Source organism: Arabidopsis lyrata (assembly GCF_000004255.2).
Source record: "Arabidopsis lyrata subsp. lyrata unplaced genomic scaffold ARALYscaffold_5, whole genome shotgun sequence".
In the NCBI taxonomy this organism is placed as follows: Eukaryota; Viridiplantae; Streptophyta; class Magnoliopsida; order Brassicales; family Brassicaceae; genus Arabidopsis; species Arabidopsis lyrata.
Genome location: NW_003302551.1, coordinates 625,301 through 646,982, shown reverse-complemented (window position 1 = coordinate 646,982; position 21,682 = coordinate 625,301). Strand labels below are relative to the sequence as shown.

General features: G+C 36.4%; 3 protein-coding genes across 4 annotated transcripts; 2 read left to right on the top strand and 1 right to left on the bottom strand.

The window, feature by feature from the left end:
- Positions 1-917: 917 nt before the first annotated feature.
- LOC9312861 (glutamate decarboxylase 4) lies at positions 918-3,898 on the top strand. Its single transcript, XM_021026770.1, has 6 exons — positions 918-1,533; positions 1,689-2,094; positions 2,307-2,521; positions 2,610-2,863; positions 2,958-3,010; positions 3,235-3,898. The coding sequence occupies exons 1-6, from the start codon at positions 1,448-1,450 to the stop codon at positions 3,700-3,702; spliced, it is 1,482 nt and encodes a 493-aa protein (XP_020882429.1). The 5' UTR covers positions 918-1,447; the 3' UTR covers positions 3,703-3,898.
- A 1,958-nt stretch (positions 3,899-5,856) lies between these two features.
- LOC110227991 (glutamate decarboxylase 3-like) lies at positions 5,857-8,874 on the top strand. Of its 2 annotated transcripts, XM_021023977.1 has the most exons (6): positions 5,857-6,135; positions 6,476-6,881; positions 6,957-7,171; positions 7,353-7,606; positions 7,704-7,756; positions 8,054-8,874. In XM_021023977.1, the coding sequence occupies exons 1-6, from the start codon at positions 6,050-6,052 to the stop codon at positions 8,507-8,509; spliced, it is 1,470 nt and encodes a 489-aa protein (XP_020879636.1). In that variant the 5' UTR covers positions 5,857-6,049; the 3' UTR covers positions 8,510-8,874. The 2 variants fall into 2 exon arrangements, with proteins under 2 accessions (XP_020879636.1, XP_020879635.1); XM_021023976.1 differs by having other exon boundaries at positions 5,961-6,135; positions 6,476-7,171.
- Positions 8,875-9,273: 399 nt separating this feature from the next.
- On the bottom strand, positions 9,274-19,580 carry LOC110228244 (valine--tRNA ligase, mitochondrial 1-like). The gene is given in 22 exon segments (XM_021024990.1): positions 9,274-9,448; positions 9,531-9,688; positions 9,774-9,873; positions 9,953-10,059; positions 10,136-10,630; positions 10,713-11,367; positions 11,451-11,650; positions 11,719-11,880; positions 11,882-11,893; positions 11,969-12,083; positions 12,085-12,254; positions 12,327-12,384; positions 12,474-12,553; positions 12,639-12,722; positions 18,142-18,219; positions 18,340-18,423; positions 18,503-18,568; positions 18,660-18,732; positions 18,819-18,997; positions 19,072-19,137; positions 19,218-19,289; positions 19,367-19,580. Coding segments are annotated over 22 exon segments (3,192 nt in total). The 5' UTR covers positions 19,370-19,580.
- Between the last annotated feature and the right edge of the window lie 2,102 nt (positions 19,581-21,682).

Here is a 21,682-nt window from a genome sequence, read left to right as displayed (position 1 = left end):
TGTGACACAATTTAATAATTTTTATTAGTGAAGTGAAATTTATTAAAAAAGAAAAATCAATATCTCTTAAAAATAAGAAGTTGGAATATCCAAAAAATTTCGGTGAAGTGATATTCGATTTTTCGAATATCCAAAAATTTTCGGATCAAAGCAAATCACAAAATCAAGTATTCGATTGAAACGAATTGAATAACGAATATCCCAAATTTTTCGGATATCCGCTTCGTGCCAAAGCCTAGTATTTTCTGTCCAAAACAAAGCCAATTTTTCTCTTTTATAAATTCAAAGCCATTGTTTTAAGTACTGACAAATATAGTATTCCTTGAATAAAAAAAAAGGAATGCAGCCCCAATAAAGAAAAGGAAAATTGTTTGTAATATTCTGAATAGTCGAACTACTGGAATTGTCTATAAAAATATATTTTCTTCTTATATAAATATATGATGAAGGATTTTTGTTCCTGTTTTCATTGTAAAATATACTTATGTAAAGTATATGTACAATGCTAATATTAAGATATATTATTTGTAAGAAAAAGTAAGGATTCTCTCGTTGATTTTAAATTAAAAGTTACTACAATTCTTGGAATAAAATCTACTGTGTATGACAAAAGATACATTACAATCTAGAAACAATGCTTTAGGTTATTGTTGTATTCAATTCAACATAATTAACCTAAGCTAGGGCTAGTCGGTTCTAGTTTTCAACTATCTAAGGCTAGTCTAAACATGTGGGAGGTTTGATTAATTAATCCCCTAACTTTATTTGTTTAGGTCAGACCATGGGTTTGATGTTAGAGATGGTAATACGAGATCTCCCAACAAAAAGTCAAATGTTCTTTAGCGTTGATACCCATATATGTTCGAATTTGGTTTCTAGCTTATTTACGGTCTAAATTACATTGACAGCAAAAAAGAATCACGAAAACAATATAATCTAGTATCTATCTATTCACATTTTACGCGTTGGTACTATTCACATAAGTGTGAAATTGATCAAATCACGGGAGATGCTAAATAAACAAAATCAAAATGATATTCATTACAATTCAACTTTTCAATATATTACTTATAAATTTTCAATAAAAAGATGGTAGTCGGAATTTGTAAACGATACTAGTATACAGTAATTGTTTTGTAAAAGTACTCGTTTTAAAAATTATTAATTCATTGGTCTTAAACTCTTAATAATATTATACTACTAATAAAGAAAAGTCATGGGCAAGGAAAAGTTAGAAAAAGGAGCACATAAACAAAGACCAGCGATGCTTCCCTTTCACGTTGCAAACACGAAACGAAGAGACACATATTCTCTCCACTATATATACCATTTGCTCTTCTTCTTCTAATTCCACACATTCATTCTTCTTCAACTACAAAACAAAAAACATTACACATTCTGTCTTCTTGTTCATTTCAAAACCAAAAATCAAAGTTCAAAAAAAAAGATGGTTTTGTCTAAGACAGCTTCGGAATCCGATGTCTCAATCCATTCAACTTTTGCTTCTCGTTACGTCCGGAACTCTCTTCCACGGTAACATTTCTGTCTAATGTTTTCATTAACAATAGTAACATTTATCTTGGATAGTTATTTTTGGGTTTGGTTAATGTTGTAGATTTATTATGTGTCATATACTATAAAGACATTTTTCGTTATATTAACTTAATGTATTATCATTTCATCATTAGATTCGAAATGCCTGAGAATTCAATCCCAAAGGAAGCAGCGTACCAAATCATCAACGACGAGCTAATGCTCGATGGTAACCCGAGGCTGAACCTAGCCTCCTTTGTGACCACATGGATGGAGCCAGAGTGTGACAAGCTCATGATGGAGTCCATCAACAAGAACTACGTCGACATGGACGAGTACCCCGTCACCACTGAGCTTCAGAACCGATGTGTCAACATGATCGCGCGTCTCTTCAACGCGCCGCTTGGTGATGGTGAAGCTGCCGTGGGTGTTGGCACCGTTGGATCGTCGGAGGCGATTATGTTGGCGGGTTTGGCTTTCAAGAGACAGTGGCAGAATAAGCGTAAGGCCCAAGGGCTTCCTTATGATAAGCCCAATATCGTAACCGGAGCCAATGTCCAGGTAAACCAAAGCAAAATTGAAAATATCAATCCGGTTTACGAATTTGTTTTAATTTATAGATAGATAAACAAAAACAGTAGACCAAAAAGTTTAATCAATAAACCAATAAATACTTAACTTTAAAACAAAACAAACAACTATGAAATATTAAACCGTAAAATTAGTGATTTCGGTTTAGTTCTATGTTTGACTCAATTTCCGGTTCAATACAGGTTTGCTGGGAGAAATTCGCAAGGTATTTCGAAGTGGAGCTTAAGGAAGTGAATCTAAGAGAAGATTATTACGTGATGGACCCTGAAAAGGCAGTCGAAATGGTCGATGAGAACACAATCTGCGTCGCGGCCATCCTCGGTTCAACACTAACCGGTGAATTCGAAGATGTTAAGCTCCTCAACGACCTCCTTGTCGAGAAAAATAAGCAAACCGGGTAAGTAAACCAAACCGATAATCAAGCTAATTATCGATTTCAACCGATTCAAATCCGGTTTAACGTTTTTTGAAAACGCAATTTGCAGATGGGACACGCCGATCCACGTTGACGCAGCAAGTGGTGGGTTTATTGCTCCCTTCTTGTACCCGGAGCTGGAGTGGGATTTCCGGCTACCGTTGGTTAAGAGTATTAATGTGAGTGGTCACAAATACGGTTTGGTATATGCCGGTATCGGTTGGGTTGTATGGAGAACCAAAACCGATTTGCCTGATGAACTTATTTTCCATATCAATTATCTTGGCGCTGATCAACCCACCTTCACACTTAACTTCTCCAAAGGTACATTTCCATAACTTATATGTAATTTTCGATATATTTATGGTCTCGAATTGTTTTATAGATTAAAGATTTGATCATGCTTGTAATAAAATAGGTTCAAGTCAAGTGATTGCTCAGTACTACCAGCTGATTCGTCTTGGATTCGAGGTAAATAATTACTAAAAATGACCAAAATAGCAATATATTAACTTTTGTTGAAATCCAAAGAACTAGAACGTTCTATATTCAAGTTTTTACTATACTTTATAACTACGAAAGTTCAAAAACCGAATAATTTTATAAAGAAATGAAAATGTAATTTTAATTAAACGTTCCTAAATTGACTAGTTTTGGTATTGTGGAATTAATAATGTTTTTCTTGTTTTATTTAGGGATATCGCAATGTGATGGATAATTGTCGGGAAAACATGATGGTGCTAAGACAAGGATTAGAGAAAACGGGACGTTTTAACATTGTCTCTAAAGAAAATGGTGTTCCATTAGTGGCGTTTTCTCTCAAAGATAGTAGCCGCCACAACGAGTTCGAGGTAGCCGAAACGCTCCGCCGCTTTGGCTGGATCGTTCCGGCCTACACGATGCCCGCGGATGCGCAACATGTCACTGTCCTACGAGTTGTTATCCGAGAAGATTTCTCTAGAACCTTAGCCGAGAGATTGGTAGCCGATTTCGAGAAGGTTCTACATGAGCTCGATACGCTTCCCGCGAGGATTCACGCCAAGATGGCTAATGGAAAAGTTAATGGCGTTAAGAAGACGCCAGAGGAGACGCAGAGAGAAGTCACGGCCTACTGGAAGAAGTTGTTGGAGACTAAGAAGACCAACAAGAACACAATTTGCTGATAAGATTATTTAATAAACTATTATTGTTATTTGTTTTGTCCTTCATTATGCTCCATTTGGACCTTTTTCTTTCATGCTGTTTGGATTATTATTTTTTATTTTTTGAAGTTTTGTGATTTGATATTGCTGATGAAGAGTGATTTTTTATGGGTTTATACTAAATAAATGAAATAAAATTTTATTATTTTTATGGGTATGTAATAACGTGTTTTCTTCTCCTACAAAAACATTTTTCTGTGTAAAAGAACAAACAATGACACATAATTGGCTTAACCATTACCTAAACAATTTTATAGATTCACGAGTTTAATTCAATATTTATATGTTGCAAAAAAATCATAATTAACTTTGTCAATATTTATATATTGCAAAGTTGGAATATTTTTTCAACGAAAACGTATAATTGAAGCTTTTTATAACATCTTTCTCTATTAAAATTAAGTGTATTTTTATTTATTGGAAACATATGCTAAGGCATGGTAATATTTCGCATTGGTTTTTACTGAAAAAATAAGATCTCTTTTGTTTTTTCTTTCACGCTGTCACCACCAATTATATATACTTTAATTATTTGCAGTTTATTTGTAGTTTAAGAGTCAAATATTTTTCTAAAAGGTGATAAGGTGGCCCTCTATATGCAGTATTATTTCAGAAAGATGTTAGAGCCATTTTTAGACATATCAGTCTATAGCAATAAATTTAGTCCTAATTAGTATTTCTTATTCGTTTTGCAAACAAATTTAGAAATTTAATATGAAATCGAATTTATATATTACTCCCTCCGTTTCGTTTTAGTTGTCGTTTTAGGACTTAAATTTTGTTTCTTAATAGTTGTCGTTTTAGGTTTTCAATGTAAATGTTTGGTAAAAATTCCAGTATTATCCCTATTGTTTTAATGTTTTGACCAATGAAATTTTTTATAAAATATATTAAAAAAGGGTAAAACAAAAAATTTAATGCTTTTCTTAATTTGTGTGAAAAAACCTTAAACGACAACTAAAACGAAACGGAGTGAGTAATTATTTTGTTTTTAATAAACTGATAATGTGTCACTTTAGTTGGAGAGCTTGCATTTTAGTATTCTATAGTATATGATATAATATGATTCGTTTTTAAAGTGTCAATTGTTACAAGTAGCCCATAATTTTGTATGATGCGTTTATTATTAGTAACTAGTATTTCTAAAACGCATCGTAGACGACGACGCTACACGGTGATTTGACATTTTGATTTTATATTATACAGTAGTTTAAGCGGGTCTAAATAATTCGGGCGTTTAGGCAGATTCTAAATTCAAGATTAATTTTAAATTTTTTAGAAAATACTATATTACTATTAATTTACACAGAAAAGAAGCACTAAACTCGTGTTTTAAGGGGTAAACATTTCTTGATTAGTTGGGTGATTCTCATAGACACTTTAATTTTATTTGTTTTGTCAACATACCCACTTTAATTAATTTGGCAGTTTCAAGTATCACTCGCTTCCGCTAATTATTTGACCATTGTTTTTATTTTATTTGTCACATATTTTATTAATCGTCTAAATCGATCTATATATGAGTCTTATAACTTTATCAACTGCTTCTGATGAATTTTTCTCTATTATATAAACCATAACTATCTCGATAGGATATAGGGACCTAACATATACAAACAAGAGGCCGATATAGTGTAAACCCAAAATCAATGAGACAATTTTTACGTCACAAAGCAAAACAAGAAGTGAGACAAACTAATATGAAGTGGATTAACCAATATGATTTGCAACACACAACATAATTTTTTTTCCTCTTTTTTATATATATATTTTTTATATTCTGTTCTTTGATTTTCTATTTTGACAACCAAAAGAAATATGATATGTGTGATACTGATGAGACGAGGAGATATTTTTAAAGTAAAATAAAATAAAAATAATAAGTTAATGCGATGCCAAAAGAAAAGAAAGAATTTTAGAATTTAATATGAAAACGAATTTCTATATTTGTTTCTATAAACTGATAATGTGCAACTTAAGTTGGAGAGATTTCATTTTAGTATTCTATATATGATGATATGATATGATTCAGTTTAAGAGTTTTATTTTTTAAAAGTAGCCTATATATAATTTAATTACTGGTCTTACTATTTTAGTAATGAAAAATCATTGGTGATAAAAAGTTAGAAAAGGAACCCTTAAACCAGCGATGCTTCCTTTCAAGTTGCAAACGAAACGAAGAGAACATTCTCGTCACTATATATACCATTTGCTCTTCCTCTTATAATTTCATATATTCTTCAACTACAAACAACAACATAACATTGCACATTTCTCCCTCTACTTTTCTTTCACTCACTTCAAGAAGATGGTTTTGTCTAAGACAGCTTTGAAATCCGATGATTCAATCCATTCAAATTTTGCTTCTCGTTATGTCCGCAACTCTATTCCACGGTAAAGAGTTTAAACACATATTGTTTTTCCTGATGTTTTCGCTAGTAACTAGTGTTCTAAAACGTAGCCTAGACAACGCTACATGGTGATCGAGCATCTTGACTTTATACTATAATGTAATTTAAACGGTTTTAAATTATACGGGAAATATTTATTTTTAATATAAAAGGTTAAGATTTCACAATTTTTGGGTACACAAGAAAGTAAACTAGATTCTAATGAAATTAACCTTCACATTACCACTTGCACTACTGAAAGATCCGAGCATTATGTGTGTTACTATAAGAGTTTTTTTTAAAAAATTTTTATCTTAAATTAAATGTATCAATTGTTTCATTAGATTCGAAATGCCTAAGAACTCGATCCCTAAGGAAGCAGCATACCAAATCATCAACGACGAGCTCAAGTTCGATGGAAACCCGAGGCTAAACCTGGCCTCCTTTGTGACCACTTGGATGGAGCCAGAGTGTGACAAGCTCATGATGGAATCCATCAACAAGAATAACGTTGAGATGGACCAGTACCCTGTTACCACCGACCTTCAGAACCGATGCGTTAACATGATTGCGCGTCTCTTCAACGCACCTCTAGGTGACGGTGAAGCCGCCATTGGTGTTGGCACGGTGGGTTCATCGGAGGCGGTGATGTTGGCCGGACTGGCCTTTAAGAGACAGTGGCAAAACAAGCGTAAGGCCCAAGGGCTTCCTTATGATAAGCCTAATATTGTAACCGGAGCCAATATTCAGGTAAACCAAACAAAAATTAATGAAATATTAAACCGGTTTAGGTCTATTTTTGACTCAATTTCCGGTTCAATACAGGTTTGCTTGGAGAAATTCGCAAGGTATTTCGAAGTGGAGCTTAAGGAAGTGAAGTTGAGAGAAGGATATTACGTGATGGACCCTGAAAAGGCGGTCGAAATGGTAGATGAAAACACTATCTGCGTCGTGGCCATCCTCGGTTCGACGCTAACGGGAGAATTCGAAGACGTTAAGCTCCTCAATGACCTCCTAGTCGAGAAGAACAAGAAAACCGGGTAATTGAGTCATTTTCAACTCAAAACCAATTAACGAAGAAGACCATTAATCTTATATATTTGCTTAGAAATATTACAATTTCTAAAGTGAGATATTCAAGCATTCTAATATCAAACCGATAAACAACAAAAACTTATAATAAATTTAAACCGGTTTGGGTCCGGTTTAACGTATTTGTAGATGGGATACGCCGATTCACGTGGACGCAGCGAGTGGTGGGTTTATTGCTCCGTTCTTGTATCCGGAGTTGGAGTGGGATTTCCGGTTACCGTTGGTTAAAAGCATAAATGTGAGTGGTCACAAATACGGTTTGGTTTATGCCGGTATTGGTTGGGTCGTATGGAGAACCAAAACCGATTTGCCTGATGAACTTATCTTCCATATCAATTATCTTGGCGCTGATCAACCCACCTTCACACTCAACTTCTCCAAAGGTACATTACCATAACTTATATACAATTTTCGATATATTTATTGTCTCGAATTGTTTTATAGATTAAATTAAGATTTCATAATGCTTGTATAAACCAGGTTCAAGTCAAGTGATTGCTCAATACTACCAGCTGATACGTCTTGGATTCGAGGTAAATGATAACTCAAAATGACAAAAATAGCAATATATTTTAATTTGTTTGAAAATCAAATGTCAATAAAGAAACTAGAACGTACTAAATCCAACATTACGTACTATTATCAAGTTGCTACTATACTTTATGTTTATGACTAGGAAAGTTAGAAAAATATGGTTTTAATAGAGTATTATTTATTTCAAAAATAACAAAGAGAAAACTCAAATCATATAGAAATTTAGATTAAACGTTCCTAAACTAACTAGTTTTGGTAATTAGTGGAATAATTAATAATCGTTTTGTTTGGTTTAGGGTTATCGCAACGTGATGGATACCTGCCATGAGAACATGATGGTGCTAAAACAAGGATTAGAGAAAACGGGACGTTTTAACATCATCTCCAAAGAAAACGGTGTTCCGTTAGTGGCGTTTTCTCTCAAAGACAGTAGCCTCCACAACGAGTTCGAGGTGGCCGATATGCTCCGCCGATTTGGCTGGATTATTCCGGCCTACAAGATGCCCGCGGATGCGGAACACGTCACGGTCCTCCGAGTTGTGATCCGAGATGATTTCTCTCGAAACTTAGCCGAGAGACTTGTCTCCGACTTCGACAAGGTTCTTCACGAGCTCGATATGCTTCCGGCCAGGATTCAGGGAACAAATAATGGCGTTAAGAAAACGCCAGAGGAGACACAAAGAGAAGTCACGTCTTACTGGAAGAAGTTTGTGGAGACTAAGAAGACAAACAAGAACACGATCACCAAGTAGTGTTTGGTCCGGTGCTTGGTCGAGTAATGGTGCATGTATTTGCTGATGATAATATTTAATAATCAATATTATATGTTTTATCCCTGGACCCAAGTTAATGCTTCATTTGGACCTTTTTCTTTCATGCTGCTTGGATTATTTTTGGTTTTTTTTTTTTATAATAAGTTATGTGATTTGATAATGATGATGAGTGGTGATTTATAATGTAGTTCAATGAAATAAATTATATATTTTAAGGGTATATGAAAATGTAATTTTTTTTCGTAAATCACAAATATAAAATAAGATATAATTTAATTACAACAAAAATAATAAAGAATGGATCTTTAGCTTAATCCTAATATATCCTAGGCTGCATCACACATTTTCTTACATTTTCTTTTGTGTGTTTCACCTTTGAAGGGTTATTAGGAATGTGGCCTAACTTAACCCAAAAGCTAGCTCAAGAGTTAAGGATTGCCACATCCTTTATATACCACCCAAAGATCTTAATCCCAAGCAATGTGGGACATTCTAATAGGCCTCCTCGAGATGTGGGTGAGAAACGGTCCAACGGAAAATAGCCCAAGCCCAACATCTCAGAAATACAATAAGACATGCCACTTATATGGGCCACATAGGTGGGAAACCATAGGTGGGAAACTATTTTTGTGGGTGGGCCAACCTTTGGCTCTGATACCATATTAGGAATGTGGCCTAACTTAACCCAAAAGCTAGCTCAAGAGTTAAGGATTGCCACATCCTTTATATACTACCCAAAGATCTTAATCCCAAGCAATGTGGGACATTCTAATAAGGGTCTTTGAATAAATATTGTTGAAAAAGTCGAATTCTTGAAGAAGTTTGGCGAGCTTCGTGGTGTTGTCTTCCTTAATGTTGGCAGGTACTTTCTCTTCGTACTCACTAGCGCCCATAATCTTCTCCATCTTCTCCTTTTGTCTGATCGAAAACGAAACAACAGATTAGTACTGTCTGAACAAGACAGAGGATTGAACTCTGTTCTTATGTGTTGAAAACTTACTTCTGCAGCTCCTCAATCTTGTTTCTGATCTTTTCACTTTCAGCTTCTGCATCAATGGCTTCATCCACTTTGATATAAACCTTGAGGTTCTCGTTAATCGTTTCAAAGGCTGTTCTAGCTAATAAGGCTGCTTGTTCTTCTCCTCCTTTTAGTTCAACCTATAATAGTTGTGCACATAACTTTGAGAAAAATAAAACAAAAGACAAAAAAAGAAACATAAAATGAATATGAAGATCAAGTTACCTCTAAGGATGAGAGATTTGCAAGGGTTGTGATCTCTAACTCATGGGTCTGTACAATCTTTAACATTAACTCGTTTTCACACAGAGCAAATGCATGCAACCTGAGAAGATATTGAAGGTAATAATGTAAGAAAACCGAAGAAAATTGGCGGTATCCTCGAAAATTAGTCAGTCACTGACCTTTCTTTTCTCTGTTTCTCTAACAACTCTGCTCTCTTTGCTCTGAGATATTTCACAGTCATCAGAATCATGTCCATTTCGGTTTCCGCCTTTTCGTTTCTCCAGTTCTGTGATTAAAGAGTTTTTAGAAACCGCAAAAAAGGATAATAGATTCAGAAGAAGATTTTAGAATTAGAGAGAGACCTCAATGGGAGATGGGTAGTCACATATCATGATAGACGCTTTCCGTTCACAATCTTTAGGCCAAGGTAATCGTTGCCAAAGCTCTTCGGTTACAAAAGGCAGAAACGGGTGAAGCAATCTCAAACCAGTCTCTAGACAAACCCATAGAGCATGTTGTGCATGAGTCCTCTCTAAAGAATATTCTGGTTTGTTAAAATAAGGCTTGATTGCTTCAATGTATACATCACAAAGTTGGTATTGCCACCAAGCGTATACCGCGTTGGCTGCATTCGAAAACTCGTAAGCATTCAACGAATCAACCGTCTTTGATATCACCTTATTTAGTGACGAAAGAATCCATTGGCAGCTCAATGGCATGGTTTCAGGACATAGAGTTAGCAAAGGTGTATAACCATCACCAAGCTTCAGCATCGCAAATCTCACCGCATTCCAGAGCTTATTACACCATTCACGGTAACCAATCACTCGGAGGATATCCATATTTATTCTATCAGACTAGAAAAAGAAACAAAAACAAGTCTATAAGATCATTTTATACAAATGAAAGAGCAAAGAGTCCATGTGATGTAATCAGTACCTGAGCTGTGTAGGATACAAGTGCAAATCGAAGAGCATCGGAACCACATTCAGGGATACCATTTGGAAAATCCTTGGCATGTCCTTCTTTAGCAGCAACAAGCTTCTTTGGATCTAAGATACTGGTCTCTAACCTCCTATGAAGACCCGCAATAGTTTCACCTTTAATGACTTCAAGCGGATCAATGCCATTTCCAAGAGACTTTGACACCTTTCGTCCATGTGCATCACATACCATAGGATGCATATAAACCTTGCTAAAGGGAACATCACCAGAAAGTTGCATACATAGCATAACCATGCGAGCAACCCAAAAGAAGAGAATGCCATGACCAGTTTCAAGAACAGAAGTTGGATAGAAAGCTTTTAACTCATCAGTTTCATCTGGCCATCCCAAATTCGATAACGAAGAGAGCCCTGAAGAAAACCATGTGTCAAGCACATCAGGATCTTGAGAGAGCTCGCATTTCTTCCCGACAAATCTATGTTCAACTTCTTTTTGAGCTTCTTTCTCGTTTCTAGCAACGATCCAATGGTCATTGTAAGAACCAAAATCTTTAATTTGATCTTCTTCTAGAGTTGCATACCATGCTGGTATTCTATGTCCCCACCAAAGCTGTCTCGAAATGCACCAGTCATGTATCTTCTCTAGCCATCTGTAATTAAGATCCCTTGTGAATGTTAATCCATGATTAGTTATAAACAGACAAAACTTATTCATCATAATTAATGACAGAACCTTCTCCATTCTGCTGTGTACTGCTTTTGTATAAACTCTAGCTTCTTGTTTTCATCATTGATAGCAACATCAAGAGCTTCCTTTCCCATCACATGACAATTCACGTACCACTGAGGCTTTATCATAGGCTCAATAACATCTTTAGTTCTTGAACAACGTTTAAGTTCCATTGCGTTGTTTTCGGCACCTCTGTACAATCCCTGAATATAAGACAATTGCAAGTTAGTATGATATGTTAATGATATACAAAGACACAAGAACTGATTACCTTCTTCTTCAGAGCTTCAACAACCGCTTCACGGGCCGTAAAGCGTGGCATTCCCGCGAACTCAGGCCCGCCATTTGTATTGATCTTTCCATCATCAGTGAATATGTTTATAAATTCAAGATTGTGGCGCTTTCCGACATCGAAATCATCAAGATCATGCATGAGCAGGAGTAATCTACAAGAGAAGAGCAAAGTAATTTTGAAACAGTACTAAAACAACTCAAGGACATATGAAAAAACGAGCTCATACCTTAACACAAGCAGTACCATAGTTTTGATCAACGAGATCTTCATCGCAGATAACTGGTAACTTCCGTCCACTAATAAACGGATGCACCACAAACTTTCCGTGAAGATGCTTGTACAGCAATGGCAGTATCACCAAGCATTGTTTCCACTCTCGTGGTGGCTACAACAACCTCTCCCGAACCATCCTCGAGAAGGTAAGCAAATGAAGTAAGAAAACCAAATTCCACTAGCTTCTCATATCCAGGTACTTCTAACAGTGTCCTTCCTTTGATCTCAATAGGAGTAACCTACAGATGCACAGCCATAAGAAGAAGCATGTAATTCAAAAATCATAGAGCAAACCAAAGTTGTTTACTTACCTCATCTTTAGATATGGCTGATCTTAAACTACAATCCCAATTAACAATCCTATTATCTCTGCAAAGGTAAACAGTATTGTCTTTCAGGTTAGTGCTTTTCTCTACAACAAGATTCGTGTAGCTTATTAGAGATTTCAAAACATATACCTATAGATAAGCCCTTCCTTGTATAACCGAACAAAAGCCTCAGTGACAGCTTTTGATCTTTGCTCATCCATTGTAAAACACTACAAGTTCACATATAGAAAACAATTCTGTATATAAGATATCTCAGAAAAACAGGTGAAGATACAGAGGATCACTGAATTTTACCTCACGAGACCAATCAAGAGAAGCACCTAAACGCCGTAGTTGTGTCATGATTGTATCACCAGACTGGTTCTTCCACGTCCATACCTATCGCGTAATCATAGAACAAGCACAAGAGATTTCATTATAAGTTCTTTTATAAAAATTATAACAATAAACTTCAATCAATCGATCAACAAAATTCGAATTCAATATACTTGGATTTACGTTCAAGACAAACGCAAACCAAATTCCAGAGTGACAAAGATCTTTACAAGAGAAGAGATCTCGATCAACAATGGTGATTCTCCAGAAATTCAGAGCTAAGAGAAAGAGATTACAAAAGGGAAATTATTCTCTGTAAACTCTAAATCGAAATTGTGTTCTTATTTGTTTGCTGTTAGTCAACGGTCAACATCTTCTCAATTCAAAATTGGCCAATCAACGCTCTCCGTGTCATCCTTAATGTTTCCACCAATCATACTTCAGCATCTCTCCACGTCAGCCATCACTCTTCTTCTTTACTGTAACAAATCTCCCTCCTTCAGAGAACCTTGTCCTCAAGGTTCAAAAGCTGGGAACTTCCTCTGTATCTCAAACAAGTACTCCCAAGTCGCTTCCTCGACACTCTGATTAGTCCACTTAACAAGCACCATCGTAACTGCGTGCCCCTGTCTATTGACCATCTTCCTCTCCAAGATCCTCTCGGGTTCCTTGACCAACGCATCATAATGCACCGATGGTAATTCAGTAGAAACCGAGACAGGGCCGACAGATTCCTTCAATTGAGACACATGGAAAACAGGATGGATCTTAGAAGAAGATGGTAAGTCCAACCTGTAAGCTACTGACCCACACTTATCCAAAATCTTGTAAGGACCATAAAACTTGGGAGCAAGCTTCTGGTTAGATCGCATCACCACAGATTGTTGCCTATAAGGCTGCAACTTGACAAACACCACATCTCCAATCTCAAAACTTCTCTCAGTACGATGAAGATTGGCATTCTGAGTCATCCTGTGCTGAGCTCTCAATAAGTGGAACCGGAGAAGTAGAAGCATATTCTCCCTATCCTGCAAGCATTGAGCCACCACAGCCACTTTCGATTCACCAGGCAAGTAAGGTAAATGAACTGGCGGAGGCTGACCATACACTGCCTCATAAGGCGACATCTGAATAGCTGTATGGTAATTAGTATTGTACCAAAACTCCGCAAGAGGTAACCATTTGCTCCATAAATGTGGACGATCACTACACATGCATCTCAAATAGGTCTCCAAACACCTATTGACCACCTCTGTCTGGCCATCAGATTGAGGATGATAAGCACTAGTGTAGTTTAAAGAAACGCCCTGCAGAGAAAACAACTCCTGCCAGAATTCACTAAGGAAAACTGTATCCCTATCACTCACAATGGTCCTGGGGAAACCATGTAGCTTAAACACCTGATCCATGAAGACTTGAGCCACACTTACAGCTGAATAAGGATGAGTGAGAGCCATAAAATGAGCAGCTTTGCTCAAGCGATCCACCACAACAAAGATAACTGTTTTACCAAAGGAAGGAGGTAATCTATCGATAAAATCCATGGAAAGATCAGTCCACAGTGTTGCTGGAATAGGTAGAGGCTGTAACAATCCAGGAGAAGCTATAGTCTCATACTTACACCTTTGACAAACTCCACAACTCCTGATATAAGTATGAACATCTTTAGCCAACCCTTTCCAGTAGAACAAACCCTTAACTCTCTGACAAGTCGCATCACGACCAGAATGGCCTCCACTTCCTGAACAATGCAGCCACTTAAGAATATCATTCTGAAGATCCTTATCTTGAGGCACCACAATCTTACTCTTTCTCCTCAATACTCCTTGAACCCAAGAAAAGTTCTTCTTAGCATTAGAATCCTGCCTCAACTGATCAATTAATGTCTTAAGAGCAAGATCTGTAGCATAACCTGCTTGAATACGTTGCATAAGATCACAGTCTAAAACAGACATTGCCATATGTAACACTTCAGCACCCTCCACCCGTGATAAAGCATCCGCAGCCACATTGTCTTTACCCTGTTTATACTGAATTTCATAGTCAAATTCTAAAAGCTTGGGCAACCATTGTTGTTGAATTGGTGTGTTCAGGCGCTGCTCCAACAAATATTTAAGGCTCCGCTGATCTGTTTTTATAACAAAATGATTTGGTAACAGATAGTGGCGCCATTTCTGAACCGCAAACACTACCGCAAGCAACTCCTTTTCATATATAGAAAGATGCAATTGTTTTCCCCTCAAGTGTCTGCTAATATAGGCCAAAGGGTGACCTTCTTGCATCAATACAGCACCAATTCCCTCTCCACAAGCATCAGTCTCCACCACAAAAGGTTTATCAAATCGTGGTAGAGCTAATTCCGGTGCTTCACACAAAACAGATTTCAGTGTATTGAAAGCTTGCAATGCTTCCTCAGACCAAACAAAAGACTCCTTCTTCGTCATGTCATGTAGTGGTCTAGCAATTACACCAAAACCCTTCACAAATTTCCTGTAATACCCAGCTAGTCCCAAAAAACCTCTCAGCTGTTTTAAAGTCTTAGGTATGGGCCAAGCTTTGACTGCCAATATTTTCTGTGGATCTGTAGAGACTCCACTAGCTTCAATGAAGTGCCCCAAATACTCTACCTTGGCCACAGCAAAAGCACACTTACTCTTCTTTGCATAGAGACTGTTACTCCTCATCAACTTGAACACCTCTCTTAAATGCAACAAATGAGATTCCAGAGTAGGACTGTAAATGAGAATGTCATCGAAGAATATTAAGACAAACTTCCTCAAAAACTCCTGAAACACAGTATTCATCAAACTTTGGAACGTAGCTGGCGCGTTAGTTAGCCCAAAAGGCATCACCAAATATTCATAATGCCCACTATGAGTTTTAAAGGCAGTTTTATACATGTCTGCAGGCTCCATTCTAACTTGATGATATCCAGCTCTCAAATCAATCTTAGAATAGATCACAGAACCTCCCAACTCATCCATCAAATCATCTATTAAGGGAATAGGAAATCGATCTTTAACAGTCATCCCATTCAACCCTCTATAGTCCACACATAAACGCCAACTACCATCCTTCTTCTTGACTAATACTACAGGAGATGCATAAGGACTACTACTAGCTTGTATAGTACCAGCCTTAAGTAATTCCTGAACCATCTTATCAATCTCAGTTTTCTGATGTAATGCATACCTGTAGGGACGCTGGTTAATCGGGTTTGATCCTTCCAATAAAGGGATTTTATGGTTGTGGTTAGCTCTGAATGGGGGTAAAGCCTTTGGTTCCTCAAAAATATCAGCATACTCATTCACTAGTTGTGTGATCTTTGGATTTTCCTCTTCTTCTCCACTGTGAGTTTCCAAAGAACAGAGCATCATATCATTCTCCTCCGGTATATTTTGCACACACAACATAGAAATCTGCACTTCACTCTCCTTCAGCTTCTTGAGTTTATTTGCCTTCACTTCTCTTATTGAACCCTGCTTCAGCCCATGTAGTAAAACTGTTTTTAAACCTCATTTAAAACTCATCTCCAGTTTCTGAAAGTCCAAATTAATAGGGCCCAAAGAAGCTAACCACTGCACCCCTAATACCATGTCACAGCCTGCGAGAGGAATAACCATCACATCTCCTTCAAAAGTGGTCTCCTTAAGCGTCCATTTAAAATCCTTGACCTTGCCAGTCACTCCCAACTGACGACCATCAGCCACCTTTACTCTTGTTAAACCAGAATGTTGTAATGGAAGTTGTAATCTAGCTACTGTCTTGGGATCAAGAAAATTGTGTGTAGACCCCGAATCCAATAGAAAGATCAATGGTTGTTTTCCCACAACACCTCTGACTTTCATAGTCCAATACTCTGAGATACCAGAAACTGCACTAACAGACACCTGTGCATGCTCTTGAGTGAGCTCAGACTCTCCTTCATCTGCACTATGATAATCCACAGTATCATCATCACCTTCCTCGACATCCATCATATATAACTGCTTCCTTTTATGAGTAAGATAATGCTCCGGTGTATATTTTTCATCACAGAAGTAACAAAGGCCTTGAGACCTTCTTTTATTCATCTCTTCTGTAGATAAAAATTTTCGTGGCTGTGTCCCCATCTCCCTTGATTTAGAGGCAACATCATGCTGTACAGGTTTATGTACCCAATCAGGTTTGGATCCCAGCACTCCCTTTGCTTGAAAACCATTGCTACCACTCCATCTAGAACTTTGGTTAACATGGGATGCTGCTCCTAATCCTTTTTTCTGATGAGCTTGCTCATACAACCTTCCAAGCATCAAACACTTGCTAATAGAATCAGGCTGAAACATGCGAATATGCATTTGCGTATCTGTTTTTAAACCTGCAAGATAAGCTCTCACCAAATACTCCTCAGGTAACTTCAATCGCAAACGGATCACTTCAAATTTCTCATGATACTCCTTAATCCCGTTTGTTTCCTGTAAGTTTTTCAATTCCGCAATCGGATCATCCAACACTTCAAGAAACCTTTCCAACAACAATCCCTTATATGCAAGCCAATCATTCATCACTCCAATTCCCAGATCTGATTCATACAACGACTGATGCCAAGCCGCTGCAGGACCATCAAAATGAATCGAACACATTCTCACTTTGAAATCATCAGGCGTACGATCCAACGAAAAGAATTGTTCCACCTTAAATAACCAATCCTTCACTCTATCTCCACTGAACCTAGGAAAATCCAGTTTAGCTAATCTAGTCACACCTGAGTATTGAGATTGTGGACCAGATCTAGCGCGACGAGGTACGTCAACGTTGAAAATTCCCAGTCCTGATTTCACATCCTCCGCCGAAGCTGGACTATACGGTGATTGCGCACCAGCATTGACGATAGAATCTACCTTCTCCGCTATCATCCTGATCGCCGCAAACATTTCCACCGTATGCTTCTCAATCTTCGAATTCTGCTCCGCCAAAGCTTTACCAATCCACGAGTTCGAAGATTCCTCCATCTCCGGAGCTACCGTATCCTTCGCACGAGTATTCGCCATCATTTCCGAGTCACGAATGGCTCTGATACCTTTGATAACAATAAACTTCAATCAATCGATCAACACAAATTCGAATTCAATATACTTGGATTTACGTTCAAGACAAACGCAAACCAAATTCCAGAGTGACAAAGATCTTTACAAGAGAAGAGATCTCGATCAACAATGGTGATTCTCCAGAAATTCAGAGCTAAGAGAAAGAGATTACAAAAGGGAAATTATTCTCTGTAAACTCTAAATCGAAATTGTGTTCTTATTTGTTTGCTGTTAGTCAACGGTCAACATCTTCTCAATTCGAAATTGGCCAATCAACGCTCTCCGTGTCATCCTTAATGTTTCCACCAATCATACTTCAGCATCTCTCCACGTCAGCCATCACTCTTCTTCTTTACTGTAACAAAAAAAAGGAAAGAAAGAATTACTCAGTACTGCATATGAAGTTTTAAACTCACTTCCTTAACGAATTCTTCTCGGCCAAGGTCATGTCTACTCAATCCTCTTTTAGCCATGATCTCTTTCTCAACCACAACCTACATTGTTGTATTCAACAAGATTAGTACTACTAGTTATGACCAGTTTTGACATATATCCCAACATAAACTATCAGGAGGAAGAATCTGAAACAAGAAATTTCACAAACAACTACAGACCTGTGTAGCTATACCGGCATGGTCAGTAGCGGGAACCCACAACGCATTAAAACCAGACATTCTCTTCCAACGAATAATCGTGTCCTGCATCAGTCAGAGCAAATTATAAGTCTGATCCTTTTTCACAAAAAGTAACAGAACTAAGAATCTTATGAACCACAACCTCTATGGCTGATGTTAATGCGTGCCCAGTATGCAAAATTCCAGTCACATTTGGAGGAGGCAGAATCTGCAAAACATGTACAGTAGTATGAAAATTAACAAAACATTAAACAAACTCTCTAGACTATACAAGCTAATTTCAAAGTAAAGTTCCTTACAATAACAAAAGCTGGTTTGGAACTCTTAGCATCAGCCTTAAAAAAGCCAGATTGCTCCCACCATTCACACCATCTGACCAAAAAAAAAAAACAGATTTTATCAAATATTGGAACAAACATCAGTGTTAATTAATTAGTCACAATATTCTTCACACTTACGATTTTTCAACAGCGTCAGGACTGTATTGTTTAGCCATAAGTGGAGATAACTTTTTCTTCTCACCAAGAGGAGTCTCTGGATCAACAAAATCCTCAGGATTCTCTTCTGAATCAAATCTTTTAGCACTCTTCTTTGTACTCTTTTTAGAAGATTTGGTTCCATCTTGTTCTTGTTTTGCCTATATTAACAATAATAATCTGATCAAATACGTTCGATGATAGAGTCAAAACACATAAAGAAACCACTACTTACCTTAAGTTCTTCAGCTAATTTTGCTTTCTCCAAAGCTTTTTGCTCCTTTATTTCCTTTTCTCGAACCTATATATAACACATTCATGGAATGAATCAGATTCTACATGTAAATTCTGGCGGGGAAGAAGATGAAGAAGAAGGGAAACCTTGTCTTCATTCTTTTTCTTCCGTTGGAGTTCCTTCTCGGTGAGGATCTGCTGCTTCTCCGATGATTCAGACTGCAAAAAAAAGCAGAAACAAAGACATGAAACAACGGTCGAATCTAACTATGTACAAAAACAAGATCAGTGTGTACCATTGATTAGGGAAGCTTGAGATGCACGAAACCCTAAAAAACAGGAGACGTACGTACGACGATCAGAGTTTCTTTAAAGTGTCGTAAATTTCAAAGTGTGAACAAAAATTAGAGAGACCAGAGAAGAAGAAGAAGAAATTGAGAAGACGACATATAACGTAAACGGAAACGGCAAACCCTATTTTTGTGATTTATAGAAAATAATTGATAAATTTTTTAATTGGAGAAAATATGGAAGATTATGATTTTCCATAATTACTTATTTCCTTAATCCCTCCTATTTTATTTTTGTTTTCCGGAATATTGAAACATGGGCCAAAATTTCTATTTAAAGCAGTTTGGGCCAAAAAATCTAGACAAAAGGACCAACTCTTGTACAAGGTTTCCCGAACCGAGCACAAAATGTATATTCTGGGCAAACATATCCTTCTTTTAGCTAAAGGACCAACTACACCACCGTTAGATCTCAGACCATGCAACAAAGGTTTGAGATATATATATATATATTTTTTTTAACACCTGATTCATTCATTCATTTGGAAACCTTGTACAAGAGTTGATACATTACGAGTACATCATTACTAAGAAAATCAAAATACACATCCATAAATACATAACCGATCATTAAAAAGAACGATGGAGAAGTGAATTTCCACGATGCTTTCGATACCGAAGCCTTACTCGCCAACAGATTATAAAATCTGTTTCTTTCCCTCTCCAGATTCAATCCCAAAGTGATGAGGTTCGTTCTTGGCTATCCTCTCATGGAAGAAACTCCATAGTCGTATATTATTGATGATACTCAATATCCTCTCTTGCACTGATTCTTCTATTCTCCGTGACTTTGTTATGCCTGGATTCCACATTCGCCTATCGATGTACCATAGAAATCTTGGGAATTTACCTACAATCCCTTGAGATATTTATAGTTTTCCTTTTTGTGAGTTTTTTTTTCTAAAAATATATAGCTCATTATCATTAAAAAATAATTATTATCACTTAAAAAAAAACCGTGAACAAGGAGAACTATCGGGATTGATCCAGTGAAAAAGGAGAAAAATGTCTTCAGGATTCGAGTAGTATTGACTATCGGGATGGAATTTTAACATAATTTCTTTGATTTCAATATTATCATCTGAGTTATAAAAAAAAAAAAAAATTGCAAACCCTTGAAAAAAAAATAAGGAAGTAGCCAACCCATTTATTTTGTCAAGTATGAAAAAAAAAAGTATAAAGAACCCTACAAAAAGAACCAAATTAGTTTCTTGTTTTGTTTTGGACAAACAAAATTAGTCTTTTTTTGTACATGAGAAAATACTTTCCTATTTTAATTATTAGAGACGACCAATTAAAGAATGTATGTCCCTGCGAATAATACCGGCGCAATATTTTTCGTCTTTTCTAAATGGGCCCCACAAGCGTGCCTACATTTGGGCCCATTAAAAAAAATTCGTACTCGGGGGAACATGTCTAGAAACTGATAAATCGATAAAAGTAAATACATACTGACAAAAATGGAGGAAACATTACAAATGAATAGTAGTATATTTTTCGAAACTGATATTAAAACAAATATAGGTTTTAAATTGTCATTATGATTATACACACAATCACACTATAGTCACATCACTATTTGTATAGTTAGAAATAGTTAATTGTCTCGTGGTTCTACACAAAAGCAGTTTTATTATAACATTTTTTCTTTTGTTAAATTTGTTTTTCAAATCAAAAATTGGATTTGCCTTACAAAATAATCATAAAACGAAAAGAACTCCAAAGCAGTTTATTATAGGGGTATATAACATTTTAAAAATTACTATTGAGTATTCTACCTCTAACAATATTCAATCAAAAACTAAATCATTTCTAACGACGATTCTAATATAATTCACTACACGAAAACGACCAAACTTATTCTATAGTAATAGTGATTACGTTGCTTCAACAGTGGCAAGCATTCCTAACAATTTCATATCCTCTCAATTCAAATCAAATCAGATCAAGTCAAATCAAATCATAAATCATGAATTAAAACAAATTGAATTAAAGTGATGCAATAATGGAAGAAGGTAAACGTGAAAGGACGTGACACGACCCCACCATTGTGAAGAATGAAGAAAAAATCCAAAAAAGCATACAAAAGAAGAACGGTTGTTCACCAAATCACAAGCAAAACGGAATCAAGAGTCAAAGACTTTTAAAACAAAACATAAAACAGAATTTCTCCTATATGTCGAGAAAAAAAAAAACAAATTCTTCTCTGCATGACTTTTTGGTTCAAATAAAGAAAAAAAGAGAAGGAGATATTAGTATATT